A 21,127-nucleotide genomic window follows, 5' to 3' on the forward strand; every position below is an offset into this window, starting at 1 on the left:
GTCCTGGCCGCCAGCCTGGGGCCAGACGTCTGCAGGGCTCTGAGGCTGCTCCTCCTGGCACCAGCCACAGGGCACAGTGTTACATTCCCACCAAGGGGAGGGTGGCTTGATGGCACATGACATGCCCACACGAGGCTGGGGACCTAATGGAGGCCAAAAGCCGAGCTGGCTTCCGGCCTCGGCTGGGTCTCGGCGTGAGCCCCTCACAGTGGGAGGGTAGCTGAGTGAGGGGTGGGGTCTGCCCGTGACCCCAGCCCCCCCACCCCCACCTGTTTTCTTCCCTTCTCACTTGGCTGCAGCTTTGGAATTTTAAAAAGGCGGTGAGGAACCCACTACTTGAGTGATTGGCACGTGGACTCGGGCCTTGTGGGGTGCAGCTGGTGGGAGTCAGGCCTGCTGTCCTGCATCTGTTGATGTCACAGCAGCCACCCCAAAGGAGGGACAGGCCAGAGCCAGGCAGGGGCACCTGCAGCCGGGAGCTCCAGGCCTGACCTGAGGGCACCCAGCTCGTGATTGCCCCAGCAGCCCGCTGGCGAGGTGGGCAGCTCACTGCCGCTGGCCTGCAGGGTGTGTGTGTGTGTGTGTCCACTGCTGGCCCGAGCTGTGTGTGTGTGTGTGTGTGTGTGTGTGTGTGTCCACTGCTGGCCCGAGCTGTGTGTGTGTGTGTGTGTGTCCACTGCTGGCCCGAGCTGTGTGTGTGTGTGTGTGTGTGTGTCCACTGCTGGCCCGAGCTGTGTGTGTGTGTGTGTGTGTGTGTGTCCCTCCCTCCAGGAGCTTCACTGCAAGCTGCTCTCTCCCCCCACCCCCCAGAAGCGCCGGCCGCTTCCAGAGGAGCCCACAAACACGTGGAAGCAGAGGGTTAGGACAGCCATGGCAGGGGTGAAATTGGTACATCCTTGGGCGTGTGTCGCGGGTGCAAGCGACGTGGGCTAACACCCACCCTGTGTTGTCACTGCATGGCCGTGTGGACCTGTGTGGGGAGGGGTCGCTCTGGCTCACACGGGGCTCATGGAACGTGCTTGTCACACTTGCCTGTGGCGCCTGCTGGTCTGTGTGCTCGGTCACCCGTGTGTTATCACAACCTGGAATGCGTAACCTGTGGGGCAATTGGAAACCCACCCCAGCCCCTACTGCAGCCAGCTCAGGGACAGAGCCCTCATGGGCCATGAGCCGCCAGCGCGCAAGATGCAGGTCTACACTGGTCTGTGCAGGAGCGAGCAGCAATCCTGCTCTGGGTACCTAAAGCCACAGGCATCCTAGCGCCCGGGGCCTCGGTGCGGCCTCTGGGAACGTGGCTCCCCCAAGGAGCAGCACTCCGAGACTTTATTTTTTAATGCTTATTTATTTATATTGAAAAGGCAGATTTATGGAAAGAAGACAAGCCAGAGAGAAAGATCTCTCTGCTGGTTCACTCCCCAGATATCCGTAACTGTCAGAGCTAAGCCGATCTAGAGCCAGGAGCTTCCTCTAGGTCTCCCACGCGTGTCCAGGGTCCCAAGGCTTTGGGCCGTCCTCAACTGCCTTCTCAGGCCACAGGCAGGGAGCTGGGTGGGAAGTGGAGTCACTGGGACTTGCACTGATTCCTGTGTGGGATCCTGGCGCGTGCAAGGGGAGGATGAGTCCACTGAGCCAGTGTGGCGGCCCCGAGTCTGTTCTTAAGGTATTAGGTGTTGCTGTTCCCCCAGCACCAAGGGCTCCCGGCGTGCCTGGCAGTAGCCACGCACCTGGGCCCGCATGTCCCTGGGAGCACCGGACGCCGTGCAGGGTCTTCAGGGACTGACTGGGGTGTGTCCGTGTCGTCTCAGCTGGCTGCACGCATGTGCGTGTCCACACACACACACACACACTCCCCACACGTGGTAGTTCCCGGAGTGACCCCGACTGTCTGATGTCCTAGACCGACAAGGTGAAACTCACCTGGAAAGACCGCTTCCCAGCCTACCTCACCAACCTCGTCTCCATCATCTTCATGGTAAGTTCCAGAAGGTCAATGGGGAGGAAGCCCCTCCTGGGAGGTGGGCAGCCAGGCGGACCAGCACCGTGCATCCACCCACCTGTCCATCCATCCCCAGGCGAGGCTGGCCCCTGCTCCTGGGCGAGGTGGAACGCCCCTGTGTTGGGAAGGGACCCCGGTGGGCAGTGACCGTGACACAGCCATGAGCTGGTCACAGGTGCCTGATAACACAGCTTCCAATTTGGAGTTTATTTCTCAAATCGTGGACTTGGGGCCTCCCAGCCAGCTAGCACTGGAGACAGAAGTGTGGCAGTTCTAACAAGCCTACCAGATCAACAGACTAGGAGCGGGGCGTGGGCTTCTACCACGGCTGAGGGCCGGGAGCGGGCCGTGGGCTTCTCCCACGGCTGAGGGCCGTGACTGCAGGCTCAGTAGCAGGGCCACCTGAGGGAATTTCACCCAGAGCGGATGGTGCCTGAACCCAGCCAGCTGCGCAGTCACGGGGTCACGTCTCCTCACCCCATGGGAAGCAGGTAGCCCCAAGCTTCCCAGGGCCCATGGTGGAGAAGCCAGAACAGGACAGGAGACACGCCCCAGGGTCGCCCAGGGCCCCTGCCAGCTCACTGAGGCCAACAGGAGGCTTCTCCCAGCTTGGGTCACAGGTTCTCCTAGTCACAACGTGGCTGCCTCCTGTCCAGCAGGAAGAGGGGCCCCTCATGGGAGGAGCTCCTTCGGTAGACCAGCCCCTGCTGACTGCGGGGTCCCAGAACTCCTCAGCACACAGCCAAGGCAGGACGTTGCCCGCCATGCCGGGTCAGCCCCAGCTCGGAGCTCCCTGCAGTGACGTTGCCCGCCATGCCGGGTCAGCCCCAGCTCGGAGCTCCCTGCAGTGGCGAGGTGCCCGCTGTTCTGCAGGTGGCACCCAAGCAATGCTGGTGTGGACAGTCAGCCAGTCCCGCCCTCACTCTGGAGGGTAGCACTGCCTGGGCCCCCCTGCACCCCTGCTCACGCCTGCCCCAGGCATCCTCCGGGCTGCGGCGGTGCCTCCCCCAGGGAATGGCCTCTTGGCAGTGCTGAGGGGTTTTCCAAGGGAAGTCCTGGTGCTCGGGGCTGGCAGGGAGTGGTGCCCACACCCCCGTGCCGGCGGCCCTTTTGTCAGGCTGTGGTCTGGCCGCCAACGGCTCCCCGGGCGGGTGTGGTCCCCGCTTAGTCATGGGCAGCTGTCCGCAGAAGCCCAAGTTTTAAAATGAGCTCTCTTCAATGACAGCTTTCCTTGGGCTGCGGCAGACACCCGTCCTGGGCCAGCGGTGGGACCCACAGGAGAGGGACCAGCATGTGCCTGGGAGCTGGCATGTGGATGGCCTGGGACCCAGGGGCCCAGAGCCATGGGTGGCAGCTGCATTCCACACAGAGCCTTCCCTGCACTGCCCCCACACATCCCAGGTCCCTCAGCAAGCTCTGGGTTTGGGTGTCCATGCCTCTGGACAGAGCAGGACAAGGACCTGGACTTCCAGTTGAGTCGGGTTAAAAGGGACAGACACAGGGACACAACAAAGTTGTCTCCCAGGCAACTGACAGCCTGAGTCGATGGGATGCTCTGGGTGGGGCCAGAGGAGGGGCTTGGTGGGCACCGGCCTTCGTGGTGGCTGCTGCAGCGATGCCCGGGAGGCCAGGGGCCGGTGCTGGACAGACTCCCAGCCCAGCGCGACCTCCACCCTTGCAGATAGCGGTCACCTTTGCCATCGTCCTCGGGGTCATCATCTACAGGATCTCGACAGCCGCCGCCCTGGCCATGAACTCGTCCCCGTCCGTGCGCTCCAACATCCGGGTCACCGTGACGGCCACGGCGGTCATCATCAACCTGGTGGTCATCATCTTGCTGGACGAGCTGTACGGCTGCATAGCCAGGTGGCTCACCAAGATCGGTGAGCGCCTCGGCCGGTCCGTGAGTGGGTGCCACGCCGTGAGCCGGTGCCGCGCCGTGAGCGGGTGCCGCGCCGTGAGTGGGTGCCGCGCCGTGTGCCAGTGCCGCGCCGTGAGCTGGTGCCACGCCGTGTGCCGGTGCCGCGCCGTGAGCTGGTGCCGCGCCGTGAGCGGGTGCCACGCCGTGTGCCAGTGCCGCGCCGTGAGCTGGTGCCACGCCGTGTGCCGGTGCCGCGCCGTGAGCTGGTGCCGCGCCATGTGCCGGTGCCGCGCCGTGTGCCGGTGCCGCGCCGTGAGCGGGTGCCGCGCCGTGAGCGGGTGCCGCGCCGTGAGCGGGTGCCGCGCCGGGCCCTGGCTCACCTGCCCCGTGAGCGTGTGGGGGCGGCGGGCACCGGCTGGGGTGCTCCCGGGGGACCCTGGCTCCCGACCTCACTGGCTGCTTCCCTCCAGAAGTCCCGAAGACGGAGAAGAGCTTCGAGGAGAGGCTCATCTTCAAGGCTTTTCTCTTGAAGTTTGTCAACTCCTACACCCCCATCTTTTACGTGGCTTTCTTCAAAGGCCGGTAAGAATTCCCTCACCCGACCCTGGCCCGGTGGGAGGCTCCCCACGGCCTGCCCTGCCCCATCTCCTGAAGCCTAGGGCAGAGCTGGCACCAGGACTCGCCCAGCTGCCAAGGCAGGGTGGAGGTTGGGGGAACCTGACTCCTGCTGGGGACCCTGGGCTACAGGCACCCCAAATGGCAGGGACCCCCAACAGCAGCAGGTCCCCCGACACCAGGGACCCCAGTCTGCCCCGCTGACGTCCGGCGAGGGCAGTCCCTGGCTAGGCAGCTATGAGCGGTGCAGCGGTTGGCCAGCAGGGCCGTGGCTCTAAGTTCACAGTAGGATGAACCACTCTGTCCTGGAGCCCAGCCTGTGCAGGGGCCTTCCCCAGCCTGCCACAAGCCCACCCTTCTCACAGAGGCTGGCAGCTTTGGTCTGGGAACAGCCCCCACCCCACCAAGGGCCCTTCTGTCCACACATGCTCCAGGCAGGGGCCAGCATCCCCAGGGCATCCACAGCTCCGGGCAGGATCTGGGAGGCTGAGAGGCAACCCCCGTACAGGGCCAGGACGGCCCGTGCAAGGAGCCTAGGGCTGCCAGTTGGCACACACATCCCACTCCAGTGGCTAGCAGAGCCCCCATCCCGGCCTTGGGCCCGCTACTTGCCCAGTTTCCCCACCTCCCCCATGAGCCTGCCACCCGTAGGGCCCACTGTGGTCATCGTTGAGCAGTGAGGATGGGGCAGGGGGCAGCTGGTGCAGGCACGAAGTCTGGCTGTGGGGAAGCAGGGACATCTCTGCCCAGGGGGCGCCTCCTGAGCCCTCTCTGACCATCTCCCCCATCGCTGCAGGTTTGTGGGGCGCCCGGGCGACTATGTGTACATCTTCCGTTCCTTCCGTATGGAAGAGGTAAGAGTCACCTGTGTGTCACGTGCAGGGAGCCGAGGGAGGCCGCGTCTGTCTCACCTGTGTGCCACGTGCAGGGAGCCGAGGGAGGCCGCGTCTGTCTCTCTGGCAGCTCCGTGCGTCCCCCCGTCCCCCCGGGTCTCTGACCTGGCTCGCTCCGTCCGAGTTAGGGAAGGCAAGTGCTGCCGGGAACCCTCGCCCTGGGCAAGAGGAGGCCCCGAGGGAGCAGCCGCAGCCTCTCTGGCTCCCAGCGCCGAGGAGCTGGCTCATGCACCCGCCGAGTCCAGGCCCCACCCTGCCCTGCTCTGTGCCTCCCTGTGCCCAGTGGCCAGGCTCTTGGGGACCCGCCCGTGGTCTGGGTCTCGGGCTTCCCTTCAACTGTTGAGAAAATAAGGTGAAAGGTTTTCCTGTGTGCCGCAGTGGACATCAGGGACAGGGCGATCCAGCCGTCCCAAGTGCCACCCAGATCTAACCATCCAGGCGTGGGCTCTGTCCACAGACCCCAGGCATGACATGGGGGGGGGGGCCACGTGCCTGGGCAACACGGAGGCGGCCGCCCCGCCAGAGCTGCTGGAATGCCATGCAGAGCGAGTGCAGCCCAGGGCGTTGCCTGCGGTTTAGGAAATGAGGGCTCTCGCAGGCAGATGCACTGGTAACTGTAATAGGAAAATGTACGCAAAACCCACGGCGGGGCCCCGCGCTTAGCTGAGCGGTTAAGACTCCCAAGCCTCAGCTTCTGGCTCAGCTCCCACTCGCCGCTTCCTGGCGGCAGAGGGCCTGGGAGCAGCAATGGCTCGATGGCTGGAGTCATCGGGCCATTGCCACCCGCGAGGGAGACCCAGCTTTGACCGGGACCCAGCCCCGGCTGCCGCAGACATGTGGGGAGGAAGCTGGCGGGTGAGTGCCACCCCCACTCGCTCCCAGAACAACTCTGCCTCTCTCTGACACTGGGTTTCTCTACCCCTCAAGTTAAAAAAAAAAATGTTCATGGAAAAATGAAGAAAGCATGTTATGAAAATACTGCAGCTATATTTAAATTTTTTTTCTACTGAAATGCATGTATCGTTTCATCCATTTTCCGTGAAGTCTTGGGGAGCGGCCACCACACAGCTTCTCGAGTTTCTTGGGCTTCAGACGAGCTAAACTGCTTGCCTGGAAAAGTGCTGAGCTGTCCCCTGCCTGCCCCATGCCTGGCCCAAGATGGCTCACACCCACGGAGAGCTGGGCATTGAAGGCCTTGAAACGGGAAGCCTTGTCATGGGGCTACCTGCCAGGGCCACAGCCTGTGGACAGGCAGCCGGGGCCGTGCAGCCCAGCATGCCCACTCCCTGGCAGAGTGCCCGTCTCCCCCCGACACAGTCCTTGGAACCCTGATTCCTGCTCCAGCTGTGACCACCACCGGGAGATGGGGCCGGCAGCTCCACCCCGCTCCAGCTCCCGCTAACACGCCTGCAAAGGCAGCAGGCGGCGGCTGGGGTCCTCAGGGCCCTGCCAGCTGTGTGAGAGTTCCTGGTTCCTGCTCCAGCCATGGCAGCTCTTTATATTAAAATAAATCCTTAAGAAAATAAACCGAAATGGCAAGTGTTTGTTCAGGCGGAGGCCAGCGGTCCCAAGCTGAGCTGTCCGCAGGGCCTGTCCCTGTGGCTGTGGAAAGCTCGGTGCTTCTTTCTGTGCCTGCCAGCCTCTGCTACTCCCTCTGCACCTGTGGGTGCTCCTTTCTGCCAAAGGTGCCAGTCATTAGCTCAGGCGCCTTGCTCCAAGACAACCTTGCCTGACTCAAACAGCTGTTGTGGCTGAGGGACCCTTTGGCAGGGAGGTGCCGGCCCAGGGCCCCGTTGGCTAGGGAGGCGCCAGCGTCTGGGGCCGGGAGCCAGGCAGGAAGGCGCTGGTGCCAGGGGCCGGGGCTCAGGTAGGGAGGCGCCGGTGCCAGGGGCCGGGGGCCAGGCTGGGGCCTGGCGATTCTGACTCTGCCCTCTGCCCGCAGTGCGCCCCAGGGGGCTGCCTGATGGAGTTATGCATTCAGCTCAGTATCATCATGCTTGGCAAGCAGCTCATTCAGAACAACTTGTTCGAGATTGGCATTCCGTGAGTGCACCTGCGGGGCTGGGGCCAGGGAGGGCAGGGCAAGGAGGGGTGCACCTGCGGGGCCGGGGCCAGGGAGGGCTGGGCAAGGAGGGGTTCACCTGCGGTGCCAGGGAGGGCTGGGCAAGGAGGGGTGCACCTGCGGGGCCGGGGAGGGCTGGGCAAGGAGGGGTGCACCTGCGGGGCCGGGGCCAGGGAGGGCTGGGCAAGGAGGGGTGCACCTGCGGGGCCGGGGCCAGGGAGGGCTGGGCAAGGAGGGGTTCACCTGCGGTGCCAGGGAGGGCTGGGCAAGGAGGGGTGCACCTGCGGGGCCGGGGAGGGCTGGGCAAGGAGGGGTGCACCTGCGGGGCCAGGGCCAGGGAGGGCTGGGCAAGGAGGGGTGCACCTGCGGGGCCGGGGCCAGGGAGGGCTGGGCAAGGAGGGGTGCACCTGCGAGGCCGGGGCCAGGGAGGGCTGGGCAAGGAGGGGTGCACCTGCGGGGCCGGGGCCGGGGCCTGGGAGGGCTGGGCAAGGAGGGGCGCACCTACGGAGCTGGGGCCAGGGAGGGGGTGGGCAAGGCCTGGGGTATTCCTGGGATGGTCTGCATGTGGGTGAGTGGGCGCCCCGGGAACAGGGAGGTGGCGAGCATGGGGGGGGGGAGGCCACCCACTATAGACGAGGGACTAGGATGAAGCTGGGGAGACCCCCTACCCCAAGCTACCTGAAGATGCAGATTAGCAAACCGAACCTCGCCATCGGCAGGTGGAATTTGGGGGTTCCCCCTTTGGATATCCAGGTCCCATGCCTGCTCCCTAGAGGCAGCAGCACCCTGGGGTCAGGGACTTGCTGGTCTCGTGTCCCCAAGCACCCACGTGGGCAGGGCCTCAGACCCTCAGACCCTCCCTTGGCCCTCCTGCACCTGCTGGCCTCCGCAGCAGGGCTGCCTTCACGCCTGGGCCCTGCCTGTCGGACAGAGCGCGGAATGCCAGAAACCCGGCCTGGGGCGCTGGCCTCGCCGCCAGCCTCACCCCCGGACCTCGTGCGTCTTCCAGGAAAATGAAGAAACTCATCCGCTACCTCAAGCTGAGGCGGCAGAGGCCCCCGGCCCCCGAGGAGGGCGTGAAGAAGAAGCAGCGTTACGAGGTCGATTACAACCTGGAGCCCTTCGCCGGCCTCACGCCCGAGTACATGGAGATGAGTACGTGGGGGCTCGGGCGCGCGTGGGAGGGAGGAGGGGCTTCCCGGCAGCCCCGCCCCGGAACAGCCCAGGTGGACAGCAGCCGCCACAGGGGGGCCTCCATCCAGCGTCCCAAGCCCTGGCCTGGTCTCCGTGAGGTTGGAGCTGGGCACGCGTGGGGCCGATGGGCCTGGGAGAGTGGACCCAGCTCTGCTCCACGTGGTCTCGGGCATTTCCGTCCGTGGGCCCTGAGCTCTGTCCAGGCTGTCGGGCGTCCAGCCCCTGCCTGCGCGTGGAAGAGGAGGGCCTTGGGCCCTGCGCCTGCTCTGTTCTGCTCTCACTGGGATGAAACGCAAGCTGAGGTCTCCACCATCCGCTGAATCACGGCTACCCCCATCCACTGCTCAGCCGGGCACTGCCAGGAGTGAACCCGAGCTGGCTTCGCCCGCTGGCTGCAGTATACCCCGGGACCGGGGGTCTCCCAGCTGGCCCACAGGAAGCCCTGTAGAGGGGCAAGCCGCAGACTTGACGATGTGTGGCATCAGCTCTCAAGAGGAGGGCTCACCTGGCACTCAGGGGGCCGGCAGCTGCAGGTGGGCCCAGGGTTCCGTCTGGCCTGCTGCTGACCCGCGACCCCGCTCTCCCCGCAGTCATCCAGTTTGGCTTTGTCACTTTGTTCGTGGCGTCCTTTCCCCTGGCCCCGCTCTTCGCACTGCTCAACAACATCATCGAGATCCGCCTGGACGCCAAGAAGTTCGTCACTGAGCTCCGCAGGCCCGTGGCGGTCAGGGCCAAGGACATCGGTGAGCGATGGGCGGGCCAGGTGGCTGCCGCCCCCAGGGCGCAGAGTGAGGAGGGAACTGGGGCTGGCCAGCAAGTGCATCCCTCGTCAGGCGACCAGTGAGCGTCACTCGACAGGACCGGGAGGAGGAGCCCCCTTTGTAGAAGGATGGGCAGGCATGCCGATAGAGGTCAAGCTCAAATCCAGGACTCAGTCTGCCCTGACCCCTGACCCCTGACCTCCAGGGGCGCTTGCTCCATGAACTTGGTCAGCCCCTGCCCCCCAGGCACCTGCTCTGTGGGAAGGGGTGGTACGGAAGGAACTTTGTAGCAGGTGCTAATGGGGTAGGTGTGCTGTGGGGTTGTGGGCCTCTGTCCTGGGCCGGTAAGGGACAAGAACATGGGAGACCAGTGAGAGCCGGTTCTCAGCAAACAGGGACCAGGTGTCCAGGGTGACAAGGACACGCGGCCACTTTGTCTCACATTCCACACAGCTGTAGCTAAAAACGGCACCTCTGTACCCATCCTCGGAGCCAGCAGAAGACAGAATTTCACAGGGAGCAGCTTCTGTCCTTTGATCCGAGTGCTGGGGTGGGCTTGATCTTGCAATGTGGGGGCTGCACCAGCCCCTCCAGTTGCCGCTCCAGTCTAGGGCACCTGGGTCATCCTGGTTGGCAAACCTCTCCTTGGGTTTAGCAATTCTGGCCTGGGAGCTCCTTGGGCCACAGCGGCCTCTAGTGGCAACACCTCCATATGCCAGTGATGGCTACCACTGCTAGTGATGGCCATGCCCACTCGTGATGGCCAAGTCCATTACAGCTCCATCGCCACAAGTGAGACACAGAGCAGTGCGTGGTCTGTGCAGGTCAGACACAGTGCAGTGCGTGGTCTGCTCAGGTCAGACACAGTGCAGTGCGTGGTCTCTGCGGGTCAGACACAGTGCAGTGCGTGGTCTGCTCAGGTCAGACACAGTGCAGTGCGTGGTCTGCTCAGGTCAGACACAGTGCAGTGCGTGGTCTCTGTGGGTCAGACACAGTGCAGTGCGTGGTCTGTGTATGTCAGACACAGTGCAGTGCGTGGTCTGTGTATGTCAGACACAGTGCAGTGCGTGGTCTGTGCAGGTCAGACACAGTGCAGTGCGTGGTCTGCTCAGGTCAGACACAGTGCAGTGCGTGGTCTGTGCGGGTCAGACACAGTGCAGTGCGTGGTCTCTGTGGGTCAGACACAGTGCAGTGCGTGGTCTCTGTGGGTCAGACACAGTGCAGTGCGTGGTCTGCTCAGGTCAGACACAGTGCAGTGCGTGGTCTCTGTGGGTCAGACACAGTGCAGTGCGTGGTCTGTGCAGGTCAGACACAGTGCAGTGCGTGGTCTCTGTGGGTCAGACACAGTGCAGTGCGTGGTCTCTGTGGGTCAGACACAGTGCAGTGCGTGGTCTCTGTGGGTCAGACACAGTGCAGCTGAACCTGAGCCCTCTTGTCCGAGATCTCCCCTGGGCTGGGCACTTGGCTCCGCCCCCTCTTTCCTGGGCTCCAGGGCTTGTGCTGACACACTCTGTCCCGATGTCCCATGAGGTTTTGCTGCCAAATGTCCGAGGACTGCTGCCTGCCCAAAGTCACCGTTGGCGCCCCACCCCCGCCTTCCCTGCCTCTCGTGAGGCCTGTTTGTTGGGGTGTGGCTTCAGAGACCCCATCCTTGCTGGGAGGTTGAGTGCTGTGCGTGCCGTGTTGAAGGCGGCTCAGCGGAGGCAGGCTGGGGGCCTGCAGGGCCGGGGCTGGCCGTGCACATGGGGACTCCAGGAGGCTTGTGGAAACAAGGAAATCAGCACTTCTTTCAGGCGCTAAAAATCCTGGCCGAGTTTTTCTCCAGGGCATCTTCCAGGTGCCCTTTGAGGGGCCCTGTCACTCACACAGCCGCTGCCAGGAGCAAGACCAAGTCGCCCTCCAGGGTCCTGGTCCCACGCCCTGCTCGGAGGCCCAGATGCTGCGTCCAGCCTGAGCAGTGTCCCCAGGGCTTCAGCCTCGTGGGTCATCCAGGTACTGCCCAGAGAAGCCTCCAGCCCCATCCTGCAGCTCGGCAGACCAAGGCCCCCGTCACTGGAGAGGCTGAGATCCCCGAGAGTGGAGCAGCTGCCAGCAGACATCGTAGGCATGCCGCACCCCTGAGACGGCCGGGCAGTGGACAGGCCTGGCCTCAGCAGCCCTCCCAGCACACTTCCCACTCCACAAAGGGCCCATTCTCCCAAGCCCCGCAGCCCCGCCCAGCCCACAGCCGCTGTTTGTTTTGGTGTCCACAGCTGCGGGAGTTGTTGACTGTCCCCACGCAGTGGCAGCTGGAAACCTGGAGCCCCACCAGGGACAGCAGGGGCCGGTGCCATGGCCACCTAGCTGCCCTAGCCCCTGCTGCCAGAGGGGCTTCCATGGGCACCTCAAGGGTGTGTCCAGCTGCCCATGGCCCCCGAGTCTTGCGTGGTTGTCCTGAATCAGCCGCTGATTTCTGGCTTCCTGCTGGCCTGGCGGAGAAGGCTGCATCCGGCCTTGCTCTTCCACATGGCTGGGCGTGGGGCCCCTTCACCATGACCTTGTGCTCAAGAGGCTTTTGTGTTCCTCCCCTGATGCGTGCAGGGCAGGGCCCCTGGGCAGGTGCCCGAACAGACAGGACTGCAATGCATCCTGGTACCTGTGCCCTCCTGGGCCTACCTGGGTGGCGAGAGGGAGATGGGCCATGGCACAGGACCCTTGGTGCCACTATCGTGGCCTCAGAGGAGCAGCTGCAGCCTGAGGTCACGGTGGTGAGTTCCCAGCTCCTGAGGCCCAAGCACCCACTCTCAGCTTCAGGGCCTGCCCTGCCACACTTTGGCCAGCAGGTGCCACGGTGTGCAGCCCAGTAGAGAGGAGGGCACCCTGACCACTGCTCCCTCGTCCCGTGGACTTCAGATCTGCCCAGAAACCTCCCATCCTGTCCTTGGAAGTGGGTGGTTAGAAACACTCCTTCAGGAAGCAGGAACAAAGGTGGTGGGCCCCTGGCACGCCCAGAGTGTGTGCAATCCAGAGCCAGGAGCCTCTTCCTGGACTTCCACGCAGGTACAGAAGCCCAAGGCCTTGGGCCATCTTCCCTCCTCTGCTGCTTTCCCAGGTCATAAACAGGGAGCTGAACAGGAAATGGAATCGCCAGGACTAGAACCAGTGCCGCATGGGATGCCGGCACTGCTGATAGAGGACTAGCTTGTTGAGCCATCGCATTGGCCCCAGGATGAATATTTCTCTAGACAGGGGGCTGAGGCTGCGGTCAGCTGGTTGGCGGCCATGCTGGCCAGCAGCCGGCAACAGGAGTCTGGAATGTGGGATGGGGCTGCCATGCACAGTGCTGTGTGCAGGGCACCCATGTGGCACACCCCCAAACCTCATCACCCTCGTTTTGGAGTAGCAGCAACCCAGGGACACGCAGTCATTGAGCAGCCAGGCTGCACCGTGGGGCCTGGGATCCCCACGGGGCTCTCCGTGTGGGATACCGACAGAGAAGGCAGAGTGGGAGATGGCTGTGGGGGTTGCCCGAAGCAGCCATTTCTGACCCCTGACCACTGACGCAGCATTGGGCTCACCGCCCAGCTTGTCCATCGGGACACCCAGGTCTTGCTCATCTCAGACTCGGCTCTGGGTAAGGAGACGTGGCCAGGCCTGCAGGGACAGGTTGGTGGTCAAGAAGCCTGCTTAGGGTGCATAGCGGGCCTGTGCCCACGGGTGGCAGGCAGCCTGCACGGGGCCTGGGGGCTGGGGACAAGGCAGCCCGTGCCCACGGGTGGCAGGCAGCCTGCACAGGGCCTGGGGGCTGGGGACAAGGCGGCCGATGCCCACGGGTGGCAGGCAGCCTGCACGGGCCTGGGGGCTGGGGACAAGGCGGCCCGTGCCCACGGGTGGCAGGCAGCCTGCACGGGGCCTGGGGGCTGGGGACAAGGCGGCCCGTGCCCACGGGTGGCAGGCAGCCTGCACGGGGCCTGGGGGCTGGGGACAAGGCGGCCCGTGCCCACGGGTGGCAGGCAGCCTGCACGGGGCCTGGGGGCTGGGGACAAGGCGGCCCGTGCCCACGGGTGGCAGGCAGCCTGCACGGGGCCTGGGGGCTGGGGACAAGGCGGCCGATGCCCACGGGTGGCAGGCAGCCTGCACGGGGCCTGGGGGCTGGGGACAAGGCGGCCCGTGCCCACGGGTGGCAGGCAGCCTGCACGGGCCTGGGGCTGGGGACAAGGCGGCCCGTGCCCACGGGTGGCAGGCAGCCTGCACGGGGCCTGGGGGCTGGGGACAAGGCGGCCCGTGCCCACGGGTGGCAGGCAGCCTGCACGGGGCCTGGGGGCTGGGGACAAGGCGGCCCGTGCCCACGGGTGGCAGGCAGCCTGCACGGGGCCTGGGGGCTGGGGACAAGGCGGCCGATGCCCACGGGTGGCAGGCAGCCTGCACGGGGCCTGGGGGCTGGGGACAAGGCGGCCGATGCCCACGGGTGGCAGGCAGCCTGCACGGGGCCTGGGGGCTGGGGACAAGGCGGCCCGTGCCCACGGGTGGCAGGCAGCCTGCACAGGACCTGGGAGATGGGGACAAGGCGGCCGATGCCCACGGGTGGCAGGCAGCCTGCACGGGGCCTGGGGGACAGCGGTCTCCACACTCCCGTTGGCTCACAGGGGGACCCTTACAGCTGTGCTCGCTTCTCCCCACAGGGATCTGGTACAACATCCTCCGGGGCGTCGGGAAGCTTGCCGTCATCATCAATGTGAGTGACGGGTGGGCGGGGCCCTGGAGGAGGAGCCACGAGTGGGCGGGGCCCTGGGAGGAGGAGCTGGGCCCGGCCCTCCTCCCTACTGGGCTGCTCCATGCAGAGCCTGGGTTGTCTCCATCCATCCCAGGCACAGAGAGGTCAGAAAGTCACCGTGGCCACACAGCCACGTAAGGGGCAGCCGCTGGGTGTCAGGTGCCCACTGTGTGCCCTCAGAGATGGCCCAGTCGTGCCCTCTGCTTTGGCCAGTCTGAGGGAACCAGGCACGCACGGCGAGGCGAGGGGGCTGGCCCCAGGCAGCCAGCAGACACCCCGTCCTGGCATCTGGGCCTCTCCCCGGGGCTCCCTCTCAGCGTGCCGAGGCCCCGAGCCACGCCGCACCGCGTGTCCACCGGCCTGTGCGTGGTCTGCCCACAGGCCTTCGTGATCTCGTTTACGTCCGACTTCATCCCACGCCTCGTGTACCTGTACATGTACAGTCAGAACGGGACCATGCACGGCTTCATCAACCACACGCTGTCATCCTTCAACGTCAGTGACTTCCAGAATGGCACCGCCCCCAACGACCCCCTGGACCTGGGCTACGAGGTGCAAATCTGCAGGTACGGCCCCGGCTCCCCTGCTCTGAGCCGGGGACCCAGAGGCACGACTCACACCGAGCTAGGCAGCTGTGGTGGCGGCAGAGGAGGGGGCCGCTAATTCTACCCACTCCCCCGTCAGGCAGCCGCTGGGTGTCAGGTGCTTCAGGCATGGCTCGACCTGCCTGTGCTCTAGCAGAAGCCAGCAGGTCCTGCTCCAGCCCAGCCCCTCGGCGTCACTTCTCTCCATGTCCAGCGGGCAGAAAGCGTCTCCCAGCGGTCCTGCCCCTCAGCCTAGAGGGAAGACACCTCTTGCCCACGGACGTCTTTGCTCCCGAGTTATGCCAGATGTTGGTGCCAGAGGCCGGGGGCTGTGCGTTGGCCAGGCCTGGGCCGAGGGCTGCTGATGCGAACAGAGAGAGTTGGGAGAATCCTCTGGAAAAAATGCAGCTGGACAGACAGAGGCAGCAGGCATCTGAGGCCCCGGGCCTGTGGGATGCCAGCAGCCACTCTCACTCATGGTCATCTCCATGGCCACAATCACAGCTGCCCTGCCCAGCCGGGAGCCACAGGACTCTGCCTGGGCAAGGAGCGAGGGCCAGAACCTGGGGCTGACCTTGACCTTCCTGGCCTGCGCAAAGTGTGGACACTTGGGAGTGGCCAACACGGTCCCTGCTGCCCATCCGGGGGCCTCAGTGCAGGGCACAGGGTCACAGACATAGTACGTGCCGGCAAGCCGGGCGAAAGGGAGGGTCCCAGCTAGGTGCTGTCCTGTCGGCCACGCTTGTCCTGGAGTGTTCAGGGTGCAAAGGGGAGTTGGGGGTGAGGAGGGGCTGGCAGGTGACAAGGGAGCTGGCGGGGAGCGGTTGCTGCCGTCCCGGGGCAGAGCGCCACTGCACCTGCCCATCGGCCTGCCCTCTCCAGCTGTCACAGTTGATCAAGGGCTTCGTGTATTTACCCAGTGCTGAGTTTTAGAAGAGTGACTAAGGTCTGGAAAGAACCAGAACAATTGGTCATTCTACTGAAAGATCACCCTTATGCATACCCACAGGGAAGGGGCCAGCCACACCTGGCAGCAACAAGCCCAATTGCTGGTTCCCAGGCCCTGGGTGGGGAGGGGGAGCCTGTGGGGACATCACTGTGCGTCTCCCCGCACCCCTTCCTAGGCTGGAGTTTGGTTTGTGGCAGGGAGAGAGACGATCTCCATCCCCTAGTTCACTGTTCCAGGAGCCACAATGGTCAGGGTTGGAGCCAGCCAAAGCCAGGAGCTCCACGCAGGCCTCGCACTGGGTAACAGGGGCCTGAGTCCTTGGGCCGTCCCTGGCTGCCTTCCCAGGAGCTTCAGCAGGAAGCTGGACTGGAGGCAGAGCAGCCTGTAAAGTACAGTGTTGAAGATGGCCACTTAGCCGGCTGTGCCGCAGTACTGGTCCCCAAGCTGGGGTTCCAGCCAGGCCTTCGCAACCATCCCATGGCCGTGACCTTGCACTGCAGGGCTCGTGAGCCCCCTGCCCACGGCAGCCACGCACTGCCCAAGCACCTCCCAGAACAGCAGCACACAGCCGGCCCGGGGTGGGGCGGGACAGAGGCGGCCTTCGCAGAGCTGTCACTGCCACGTACATCAGACAGGCCTCCCACCCTCGGGGACAGAAGGAGGGGAGAGAGAAGGTCTGTGACAGGTGGCCTGAGAACCCGGCTCCCACCGGGCTCTTCCAGATGACCCAAACACATTCTCCAGGATGCCCAGCCAGCGGGTCCTGAGAGCGGGGGGAGGCCAGGGAGGCACAGGTGTGGGGCTTCAGCCACCGGGAGAACACAGGTGCTTGCTGCCATTCGCACGGCGCAGACGCACAGTGCCGGCCTGGCTCTGCCTGGGGGCCAGGCAGCTTAGCCCTGGACAGGCTCTCCTGGGCTGCAGGTAGATTCCTCCAAGCCTCCAGGGGGCGAGGGGCGCGCTCCCCAATCTCCACCCATCGTGTGGCTCATAGGAAGGGCTCAGTGAATGCTGGCAACACGAGGAAGGAAGGGAGGGGAGGGATGCCACACAGAGGTCCAGAGGGGTCGTGCGGTCGCCCAGGGACACACAGCAAGGTGCCAGCCCCTGTGGGGTGTGTGCACCTGGGCCATGGGTCAGGACTGGGTCCCTAGAGCCTCCTCGCCCGGCCTTACCCCACATCTGACCTCTTAGCGCTCAGCCAGACACACTCGCAGGTGAGTGCCAGGACCTCCAATGCCAGCGCTGCCTGGCCGAGTGGCATTCCTGGTAGTCGGGAGCATGGGAGGGACCCCAGGTGGGCGGGTCCACTCCAAGGCGCTCTGGGCTTCTGGGCAGGAGGTGTGTCGGCCGCTTGTGAGCTGGTCACACCCAGTGGGCACGTGGATCTGGCTGAGGGCTTAGGAGGTGATGATGAAGTGGCTGGAGGAAGGGAGGGGACGGGGCAGGCACGGGTGGGCATGGGCAGCAGTACCCCCGGCTCTCTGGGTTTTGCAGGCCGTCCCACGGGGTCTGTGCAGCCCAGGGTGGGTCCTGCCCAGTTCCCACCCCCTGGAACTGCCGGAAGTGTGAGCAGGCTGGGCCGGGCCATCCAGCCCACATCAGGGCACCCCTTGGTGTGACCACCTATCTGGCCAACTCTGCTACCTGGAGCACCTGGTGCTGGTGGCACTGGTCTCGCCCAAGGCGGGCGGGAGCTGTGCCCCCACTCCCTGCTGTCTCTTTGCAGGTACAAGGACTACCGCGAGCCCCCATGGTCGGAACACAAGTACGACATTTCCAAGGATTTCTGGGCCGTCCTCGCAGCTCGCCTGGCTTTTGTCATTGTCTTCCAGGTGAGGTGCCAAGGGGGGGCCCAACCAGGAACCGGTGGACTTGCTCTGGGACACCAAGGGCAGGGGAGGCAAGTCCGACGCGGGTGCCAGCGAGCGTGGGAACTCAGGAGCCGGCTTCCTTCAGGGCAAGCGAGTTTAGTATCTAATCGATGCCATTGAACATTGATATTCGAGGCACAAGCGAGATCTCTCTGCTGGTTCACTCCAGAAACCCGCGGCAGGCAGGGTGGGGCCAGGCCAGAGCTGGGAGTCTGGGACTTGACCCAGGTCTTCCGTGTACGTGCAGGGACCCGAGTGGACGGGCCAGCACCTGCTGCCTTACAGGTGCACGTTCGTGGCAAGCAGGACCTGAGAACACTGGCTGTCCTCTTGTCCTCTGCTGGCCCCGCGTGCTCATCCCTGCGACGGGTGTCCAGGGTCAGCCACAGGCCGCAGGGGCCTCGGTCAGGACTGGCCTCCGTTGACCCACGGTTACCCCAGAGTGTGCCCAGTCGGCGGGCAGAGCCCGGCAGTGGTGAGCTGAGCAGCCAGGGGGACGGAGGGACAGCAGGCTGCTCTGCACGGGTGGTAACGGTCACTCACTGGGCAGGTCAGCAACAGTGAGACTTAGGCGACTCCTCCCCGTGTCGCTTCTGTCCTGCTGAGGAGTGGGACTTCCTGCGACCCCACAGGGGAGCCAGGGAGGTGGCTCAGACATCACACACCCCAACAGGGCCCCTGTTCCCACTTGGGAGGCCCGTTCTGGGAAACCATAATTGCTGATGGGGTCCCGGCTGTCTCGTGTTCCGGCTCCTGGCCAAGGGACTCGCCATCCCCGTATCTCCCCATTCCCCGGGGTCAGGGAATTGGAAGGATCGACACAGACATGGGTGCTGGGCTGCAGCAGGCTACACCGTCCCAGGGGTGCCTGCGTGCCACCCAGCTCCCTGCTAATGGCCTGGGAGTCAGTAGGCGATGGTCGGAGGCCCTGGGTCCAGGCCCCTGGGCACAGCCTGGCCGAGCCTCAGCTAATGTGGGCACCTACGGAGTGAACCAGCAGGAGGGAAGTCCCTCTCCGCCTTACCACCCCTCCCCCTTTCAAATAAATAAGTCGTTTTCAAAAAGCACATTTGCAGAACGCCTTCTGGGTAGTTCCTGGTATAGCTAACACTGGGAAGCTGAGGCCCCGAGAGGTCAAAGGGTATGACTGAGGTCACGAGGCCAGGCAATGATGGGATGACGCTCCACCCAGCAGGGAGGTTGGGACGAGCTGGGGGATTTCAGGGTGGTCGAGCAACGGCAGGCGGACAGAAACCCAGAGACTGCTGCGGAGTGGGGGCAGGGCGGGCTGGTGAGCCAGGTGGGCGCGTCGCCCAGACCTTCCCAGCCGGTGGGTGACACCTCTCCCCTTCCCCAGAACCTGGTCATGTTCATGAGCGACTTCGTGGACTGGGTGATCCCGGACATCCCCAAGGACATCAGCCAGCAGATCCACAAGGAGAAGGCGCTCATGGTGGAACTGTACATGCGGGAGGAGCAGGGCAAGCAGCAGCTGCTGGACACGTGGATGGAGGAGTCCAGGAGGGACGGGCCCTGCAGCAAGCACAGCCCCAAGGCGTGCCAGGACGGCGGCCCGGGCCACTACGGCAGCGCCCTGTAGGCCGGACGGCCGCTCCCGTAGGGCCGCCTTCCTCTCTTTCCCGTTTATTTCTCCTTGTTTTTGCACAAAGCCATCTTGCAGGGAGGTTTCTTTTTTCTCTCTAGTATTGAAGATGTCCCAAAATGCCAGCCGGTCTGGGGGCAGTGGCGCCTGCATTCACGGAGACGGTTCCAGCAAAGTCTTCCCAAGCCCCCCACGCGAGTCCCCTGCAGGGCGGTGCCCCCAGGTGCCAGGCCGCGGGGAGTGCAGAGCGAGGACTAAGCCGGGCGACACAAGTGGCTGCCCCTGCCGGCGGAAGCCGGGCCACTCTGGGCAGCCGGAGGCCACGTCTGATTTCCTGAGCCCCCGGTGGGTGCGGGCGCCCCTGGCTGAGCGGGTAGCCAGCCCCCTCGAGGCCTGCCCACCCGTCTCCCTGCACCCCCGAGCCGTGGGGCTGACTGTGGCCTTGGGAACATTCCGGAAGCCGATGGCTTCAGAGTGCAAGGAACGCCTCTGGCCTTTGGGGCACACTGGGAGCTTTGGAGTATTTATTGCCTTTTTTTAATATAGGAAATCAATTCTGTGGTGGATTTGAGGGCTCCTCTTTTTTTTTTGTTTTTGTAGTTCAAAGGTGGAAGTTTATTATCTTAGCTAAGCAAATATCATTGAGAGGAACTTAAGATGCCGTTATTACCAAAGATTTTTATGAATAAAGGCTTCTATTTTGGTAACATTTATCTCTATTTTTACTCACGGCCACGCCACTGTCAGAAAATGAGCATTTTTAAAGCTTGTACCGTTAGTCTCCTTCATGATCTATACGAGTGCTAAACGGGCGGCCACTGCACTAACCAACCCTCTACAATCCCTGGAGCCACGGGAGACACGGACCAAGGCGCGTCTCGGGCGGGTCCGAGCGGGACAGCCGCCCTGGCGTGACGCTGGCACCGCGACCCGGGCACCGCGACAGAGCCACAAGTGCCCAGGGCTTCCTGTTTCCCGTGCTCTGCGTGCTCATGTACAGCAAGTAGCTTCAAACGGGGTTTTGTATATAAATGCATTAAAGATGAGGTGATGACCGAAAATCCTTTTATGGGAAACCATTTTTTTTTGTTTTGTTTTGTTTTAAGTGAATGTACCCAAATCCACAGGGGACTGCGGCTGGGTGTTCATGGCAATAAATTTGAATATGCGACGCTGTTCTCGCATGCATGCTGTCCGTGTGTGCTGTGCGCGGGGGTCCCCTGCGGCCACCGCCCCCACGCGCCCAGGGCTGGCCCTGCAGGTGCGGGAGGACGCGTTCCTGGCTGGTTGTTGCAGAGGTTCCAGGCTCCACGCCTCTCAGTGTGTGAGCACGCACACCCTGTGTGCGCCTTGCGTGTCTGCACGTCTGTTCACGTGCTGGGGTTCTGCGAGCGTCCGCATCGTGGGTGTGCCCTCGTGTGTGTTGGTGGCTACCCACACCTGTGGGAGATTTGTTCCCATATCTGTATGCGCACGTGTGCCTCAGTGTGTCCGTCCGCACCCGTGTCCCTCGGTAAGTGTCGGTAGGGGCAATGTGCTTCTGACACCCTTTTCCAAGGAGTGTCTCAGGAGCGCTTCCCTCCACCTGCAGGCTCAATCCCACCTCCACCTCCGCCGTGAGGACCCAGCTAGGGAAACCTTAACACAAAGCTTGAGTCAGTTCAGGACTCCACTCTCTGCTTGTTTCCATCTTAAAGAGTAGAAAAAGGAGGGCCAACACTGTGGCTCAGCTGGCTAATCCTCCACCCACCAACACCAGCATCCCGTACGGGCATCCGTTTGAATCCCGGCTGCCCGACTTCCCACCCACCTTCCAGCTATGGCCCTGGGAAAGCAGCAGTGGACGGCCCAAGGCCTTGGGACCCTGCCCCTGCATGGGAGAACCAGAGGATGGAAGCTCTTTCTCCCTGTCTCTCCTTCTCTGCAAATCTGCCTTTTCAGTAGAAATAAATCTTTTATTAAAAAGTAGAGACTTTCCTTTC

The 21,127-nt window shown here is 63.9% G+C and overlaps 1 protein-coding gene across 1 annotated transcript in view; it reads left to right on the plus strand.

The window, feature by feature from the left end:
* ANO1 (anoctamin 1) overlaps nucleotides 1–19,142 on the plus strand; it is a 52,623-nt gene extending 33,481 nt beyond the window's left edge. Inside the window, exons 16-27 of the mRNA XM_040970816.1 lie at nucleotides 811–888; nucleotides 1,898–1,972; nucleotides 3,678–3,879; nucleotides 4,328–4,439; nucleotides 5,269–5,326; nucleotides 7,308–7,408; nucleotides 8,437–8,582; nucleotides 9,212–9,364; nucleotides 14,044–14,096; nucleotides 14,517–14,701; nucleotides 17,398–17,503; nucleotides 18,900–19,142. Coding sequence (XP_040826750.1) covers nucleotides 811–888; nucleotides 1,898–1,972; nucleotides 3,678–3,879; nucleotides 4,328–4,439; nucleotides 5,269–5,326; nucleotides 7,308–7,408; nucleotides 8,437–8,582; nucleotides 9,212–9,364; nucleotides 14,044–14,096; nucleotides 14,517–14,701; nucleotides 17,398–17,503; nucleotides 18,900–19,142 — 1,512 coding nt within the window. The remainder of the gene's footprint in view (nucleotides 1–810; nucleotides 889–1,897; nucleotides 1,973–3,677; nucleotides 3,880–4,327; nucleotides 4,440–5,268; nucleotides 5,327–7,307; nucleotides 7,409–8,436; nucleotides 8,583–9,211; nucleotides 9,365–14,043; nucleotides 14,097–14,516; nucleotides 14,702–17,397; nucleotides 17,504–18,899) is intronic.
* The last annotated feature ends 1,985 nt before the right edge of the window (nucleotides 19,143–21,127 follow it).

This window comes from Ochotona curzoniae, unplaced genomic scaffold (assembly GCF_017591425.1).
Source record: "Ochotona curzoniae isolate NIBS_2020 unplaced genomic scaffold, NIBS_Ocur_1.0 scaffold_4937, whole genome shotgun sequence".
NCBI classification, from domain to species: domain Eukaryota; kingdom Metazoa; phylum Chordata; class Mammalia; order Lagomorpha; family Ochotonidae; genus Ochotona; species Ochotona curzoniae.